Source organism: Sphaerodactylus townsendi, unplaced genomic scaffold (genome assembly GCF_021028975.2).
Source record: "Sphaerodactylus townsendi isolate TG3544 unplaced genomic scaffold, MPM_Stown_v2.3 scaffold_83, whole genome shotgun sequence".
Lineage (NCBI taxonomy): Eukaryota > Metazoa > Chordata > Lepidosauria > Squamata > Sphaerodactylidae > Sphaerodactylus > Sphaerodactylus townsendi.
This window is the reverse complement of record NW_025951056.1, coordinates 6905-13286: the sequence shown is the minus strand read 5'-3', so window position 1 is coordinate 13286 and position 6382 is coordinate 6905. Positions and strand designations below refer to the sequence as shown.

The 6382-nt window shown below is 50.8% G+C and overlaps 1 protein-coding gene across 1 annotated transcript; it reads right to left on the bottom strand.

The window, feature by feature from the left end:
• Positions 1-600: 600 nt before the first annotated feature.
• Positions 601-6147, bottom strand: LOC125425580 (vomeronasal type-2 receptor 26-like). Its single transcript, XM_048483158.1, has 3 exons — positions 5941-6147; positions 5173-5296; positions 601-1540 (listed from the first exon to the last, which is right to left on the bottom strand). Exons 1-3 carry the CDS (start codon positions 6145-6147, stop codon positions 645-647), a joined length of 1227 nt encoding a protein of 408 aa, XP_048339115.1. The 3' UTR covers positions 601-644.
• Between the last annotated feature and the right edge of the window lie 235 nt (positions 6148-6382).

The window sequence follows — 6382 nt, the reverse complement described above, 5'->3', positions numbered from 1 at the left end:
AAGTAGCGCGGGGTCCCCCAGCACTCCCCACTACAGGGGCGGCGACAAAGCAGCCGCCCCGACGCTGCCGCTGTCGCGCCCCCTCAGCGCACGTCATTCCTGGCGCTCTTCCAAACGGGGCCTTTTGGTGACCCTGCGCAGAGCGCGGGGACGTGGGGAAGCCCGGGCGTGGGCCAGAAATGATGTGCACTGAGAGCAGCGTGCGGCATACAGGGAGGCATGGCAAGTGGGGAAACGCCCACAAATAAAGAATGGTAACGAGCCAATGTAACTCGGAGGAAGGATTGGGAATGGATGGACTGTAATGTATGCCCTTTCTAATTTTCTATTTTTTGAAAATCTGTATTTACAAAAGATGTATGTAAAAGCGTGTTTTATTTGTGTGGATCTCTTGAAACAGAGAGAGTGCGCTCAGTGCCAGACCAATTTTCTCTGCACACTGAAGAACTTATTTTCTTTTAAACTTGAGTCTTGGATATTTTTCTTCAACTGCTTGTTTCAACCTAAACTGGGTGGGGGCTATATAAGGTTACAGCTCCACAATATAGAGACTGTTTCACCAGGTATTTACCACACAGATATTTTATGGAGTCTGACTGTTCAACCTAAAATAGAAAGGGCCCTCGGATGAGATAGAAGGGATTTCATTTCCTCCTCAGAAATTCCTTGCTGTTCCTGTCCGGCCTCATCAAAATAATGAAGACTTTTGGAGTAAAGATACAGGCCAGAATCCCAGCACTGGAAGCCAAAATGGAGAAGATCTCTATGGCAACGGCAGTCTTCCCTTGAGAGCTGAGGTACGCAGGGATGAAGGAGATCCAGACGCAACAAAAAACGACCATACTGAAAGAGATGTGTTTGGCTTCGTTGAAAGAGTCCGGCAACCTCCTGGCCAAGAAGGCAACTGTGAAGCTGATGGCAGCCAAAAAACCCAGGTAGCCCAGTGTCCCGAAGAAGATACCTATGGATCCTTCATCACACTGGACCACGATCTGCCTGACTACTGCTTGAGTGTTATTCTGAGGGAAAGGAGGAGATGTTCCCAGCCAGACAGAGCAAAGAAGGATCTGAACGAGGGCCCCGAGAAGGACAATAAAATAGGATGTCCCATTTTGTAACCAGGTCCTCAGTCTGTGGCCCATGTCAGGACCCTTGAAGGCCAAAACCACCGTTATGGTTTTGGCCAAGACGGAAGAGATGGACACAGCAAAAGCAACCCGAAAGACAGTCTGCCGTAGCAGGCAGGTTCCTTTCCGAGGATAGCCAATGAACATCAAGGAGGAGAGAAAACAGACAAGGAGTGAGATGAGGAGAACGTAGCTGAGATGGCGGTTGTTGGCTTTGACGATGGGGCTGTTGCGGTACTGGACAAATGTCACCAGAACGCAAGCGGTGAGGAGGGAGAAGGAGATTGCCAGAGATGCCAAGGTTAGCCCCAGTGGGTCGCCATAGGCCAGGAATGTGATGGTTTTTGGGAGGCATCGGTCCCTGTTCTCATTTGCATACTGGTCTTCCAGACACTGCAAACAACTTTTCACATCTGAAAAGAGGAATTATGGTGTTAGTATCTGGTTTGCCCATTTTGTGTGATGAGATGCCCAGTATAGTATAGCCATCAGAATTGGAAGCTCCCCGCTGCCACGGAAGCTTGTTGGGTGACCTGAGGCTAGGCTTACGCTCTCAGCCCAGCTGACCTCGCAGGGTCGTTGTGAGCTTAAAATGAAAAAAGAAGAGAATGACTATCATCTGCTTTGGGTTTGTTGTGGAGAGAAAGGCATGCTATAAACAAAACAAATAAATGAATTCTATCAGTAACTCCCCTGGGGAGAAAGGGAATGTTTTTCCTCACAATATTTTAGGAAGATTTGTATGGGGAGGGGGTGTCCATAAATTAAAGCTACAGTGGCCAAGGTTGCACCTACTGGGAAGAACTGCCCCTCCAAAAGAAAGAAAGAAACCCCACTCACATGCATTGTGGATTATTTTGTTCTTGCAGAGAAGTAATTGGTCAAGGAATCAGGAAGACCTGGTGCTGAAGATACCGGACCCAGGAAATGCAAAAATTATATAACTGAACGTTTTCTAACCAATTTATCTCTTTTCTGACTGGGGCACAGTTGGGGGGGGGGCAGGGCTGCAAAATGCTCCCCCCTGAAGTGGTGCCTGTGGCTTGAGACCCCCACCCCCCACTCCCCTTTGATACGCCATTGGGTCCAGAGCCATGCCATGCAGCAGGAACTGTGCCGGATAGCCAGCGTAGGCCCCCCACCAGTGCCCCTGGGTAGCTCATGCCAGCCTGCAGGAGCAGGAGGACAGTCTGGCTGGCCTTATAGGGCGAGACGGGTGCCACCAGACTTGAGCTCAGCACCCACAGAAGTCAACAGTAGAGATTAAAATAGTTGAGTATATGTCAAGGCGCCTTTCTGTATGCACTCGCTCCCCCTAACTTTGGCCCTTTCCACACGGGCCAAATACAGTGCCCTGGGGACGGCAAAAACGCCGTCCCCAGGGAGCTGTTCGCAAGGGGGCCGCAGCCGCTTCGCAGCCGCACCGCCCTCACTCCTCCCCAGCGGCGCAAAACCGCTGTTTCCCAACCTCGCTCCCCGAGCGAGGTTTTTGGGAAACGGCGGCTTCCGACCGCTGCCATGCGAACGGCAGCGGCTAGAAGGCGCTATCCTTCCCCCCTTTCCCAATCGACTTACCTTCCCTGTGACCGTCCGGCGCGTCGCCGAGGCCTGAGGACATGCCCCCCCGCCCTGCGACTCTGGAGCGGTCGCGCAGGGCAGGGGGCATGTCTCCTGGCCTCGGCGGCGCGCCAGACGATCGCAGGGAAGGTAAGTCGATCGGGCGACAGCACAGTGCGGCGCCGTCTTCCCGGTAGTTTCCAGGACTGTTTGTGCGAACAGTCCCGGGGGGGTTGGGTCGGCATCATGTACGCCGACCCGACCCCCAGCGTGGCCATGCGGAAACAGCCTTTAGAACCTGGCTATGTCCCTGATGGGGTCACCATGTCAGCTGTGACTTGGCAGGACTTTCCACCACCACTTCTAAGCCACTGGCAGTGCCTTTGACCTTAGGAGCAAGTATCTGGGTAAGGTGGGAAGGTGGGGGTCCCTCAGTGGTCCAGGAGCTCAAAGACCTTCATTTGATCCACAAAAGCAACTGGACAGGTCATTTTAAGACACCAATTAAAAGAAGCAAATAAACAAACTGGCAGTCTTTAAACAGCGGCTGAACAAACACTTGTCCGGGGGTCTCTAGGCTGATCCTGCATTGAGCAGGGTATTGGAGTAGAATCAGGAGTCGGCAACCTTTAACACCCAAAGAGCCATTTGGACCTGTTTTCCACGGAAAAGAAAACACTTGGAGCCGCAAATACTTTTTGACATTTCAAATGAAGACAACACTGTATATAATGTTTTTTTTCCTTTACGCTTTGTATAAACAATTATAATGTGTTGCTTATGAAATCCATGAAGTGCTACAGAAAAAATTATATTTTATAATTTTTTATTTTTAAAAATATTTTTTTTAAATTATATTTTATCTGCTGTGGTGGATTCTCATGCAGGGAAAAGTTCCCTTCTTTGGGGCCCATTTTTACCCATCAAAGCAAAAAGGGGGGGTAAAAATCCTGTTGTTTTGTACATGATTCAAATGACCAGCAATAGAATCCCCGTTTCACACATTTCTCTTTTCTTGTGTTGAAAGACACTGATTATGCCCCCCCCCCAAAAAGAACCCTCTCAAATTCCACTTGGATGGTGAATCAAAATTGGTGCCTTTAATGGGATTGTCAACTTCTGGGGGGAGGGGCTGAACTCCCCCCCCCCCCGAGAAAATGTCTGCCATGGAGGGTGGACTCGACAGCCATATTCCTCACTGAGCATGGCCCCCGCCCTGGTCCCAAAAGCCACAGCTTCTGAGAATTTACCCCCAAATATCCTGGGATTTGCCCACCGGGAGTTGGCAACCCACGACAACCATGGCTGAGGATGATCCCAGCCTTCCTCCCTTCCACGATCTACAAGCTTACCCTCCACTGGCTTACTCTGAAGTAAACCTTCCAAGATCCACGTGCAAGGCTTTCCCCATGCGCTCCTGCCCTCCTTGGCAATGCAGAAGCAAACAATTCCCACCCACCCCCGCCTCCCCATCAAACAGCCCCGACAAGTGCAACCTTGCAGGGCTGCAGGTAATAACTCCTTTAAAACCTGACATCGTATTTCTCACCTGGACTCAGCCAGGCTGCCATCTGCCAGGGAAGCCCCTGGAGCTCAGCGGGGCTGCTGGGGGGTCTGCAACCCAAGGTGGCGCTGCTGGGGTCCCCCATGTGGTCCCGCCCCCCAAGAAGGACCTGGGGGAGGGGGAAATAAGGGCACCTAAAGCAGGGTCGACCCTGCTTTCAAGGTTTCAAGGGGGGGGGGGGGCGGACCTAAAGCAGGGTCGACCCTGCTTTCAAGATTCAAGGGGGGGGGGCGGACTATGGTTAGGATTGCGCTGAAAAGCTGTGCTCCTACAACTCCCTCCCGTTTTCCGCCCTTCGCCGCTCACCTGTTCAAAAGGATCCACCAGTGGTGCTCCACCCCCACCCCGTGCCATCATCACCGTCATCAGCCAACCAGGCAGCTGGGACAGGGAAGCCGGAAGTGGCTTGGGATAGCCGTCTCAGGCAGTGCCTCTCTAGGAATGGGGACTCTTTTCCATTAACCCTTAGGGTGACTCTCCGAAGGAGGCTGAGAGGACCCAAGCCATGCGGAGCTGCAGTACAAGTGTAAAGGATTCAATGGTGTTGATGGTGAAGTAACCTTGAGTGCATTCCACAGCCCGGGCGATGGGCCAGATGCATCGGCGGAGACTTTATCTTTGCGCGGGAGATGAAGACTCCGTTCCCATGGGAAGCAGGAAGGGGGGATGGGGTGAATGGTGTTATAACCTGTGCTTCTGGCGGGAAGTGCCATTCCTGCCACTGCGTGTACTTGAGCTTTCTAAGATGTCTTAATAAATGGACTTTTACTCCCAAAAGCCTTTTATTTCTGCTTCTATGGAATTCCTTACAACAAGGACGAAAGAGCCTCATGCGGCTCCGGAGCTGCAGGTTGCCGACCCCTGGACTAGATAGCCCCTTCCAAGTCTACGATTGAATGAAATACACTCTGTGTATGGACTTACTACTTTGGTTGGAAACCATTCCAGCCGTGCAGGGCACACAGTCAAAGCAGCAGGCTGGCTCCCCGTCGCGGATTTTCTTACGATATCCAGGTAGGCAGTTTTTGCTGCACACTGAATTGGGAAGCTGAGGAAGAATGAGAAGATGTTCAGAACCAATCAGACATCACACATTTTTATGGTTGTTGTTATTGTTATTGTTGTTTAATATCGCAGCTGCCAGTTCTTTAGCTGGTTGATGGCCTTTCATCACTCCCAAAATCTCCAGGTATTTCCCAACCCAGTACTGGCAACCTCAGCTAGAAGTAAAAGATCAGGAAGAAATGCAGGTGGGCTCTGGTGAGGACTTGATGGGAAGACCACCAAGGAAGTCCCTGGTTGCTAAGCAATGGCAAACCACCTCTGGTCATTTCTTCCCTTGAAAACCCTTGAGGAGTTGCCATAAGTCAGCTGCAACTTGACGGCACATTCCACCACCCCCTGTAGAAGAAAACTTAAGTTTTTATACCTTGCTTTTCTCTACCTTTAAGGAGTCTCAAAGCAACTTACAAATCCCTTTTCTTCCTCCACTCACAACAGACACCCTGTGAGGCAGGTGAGGCTGAGAGAATTCTGAGAGTTCTGGCCACAGATCACCCCACAGGCTTCATGTGCAGGAGCATGGAAACAAACTTGGTTCTCCAGATTAGTGTCCACCACTCTTAACCACTACACCATGCCAAACAGAACCATTAGATTGCTCTGAGGTTGGGGAAACAATTGGCTCCTCACCTGTTCGAAGCTGCTGTACCACTGGATGGCGCTCTTGTTAATGATGAGCTCGTGTTCCAACACAGCTTGAGGGCGAAAAGATCCAACAGGGACAAAAGGCAGGGTTTCATTAGACGAATAAATCACGTTCAGAATGTCATATCCTGCGGCCAAGTCCCCGTTTTTATCGAAGAACAAGTCATCACCGGCTGGGTTTGTGAAGTTCATGCTTGTCAAGAAAGGGAGGAGATGGAATACACATTTATTTATTAATTATTTGGGTATCTATGCTCCACTTCTCCCCCTACCCCATGGAGACTTAAAGTGGCTTATAACAAAAGTTCCCAACTTCCAGGTGTGGCCCATTTTCTCCAGGTGAACACCTTGTCAGGTTGGTGTGGACGAGAGACTTCTGAGAAAACTGTGACTGGGCCAAGGTCACCCAGAAGGCTTCATGTAGAGG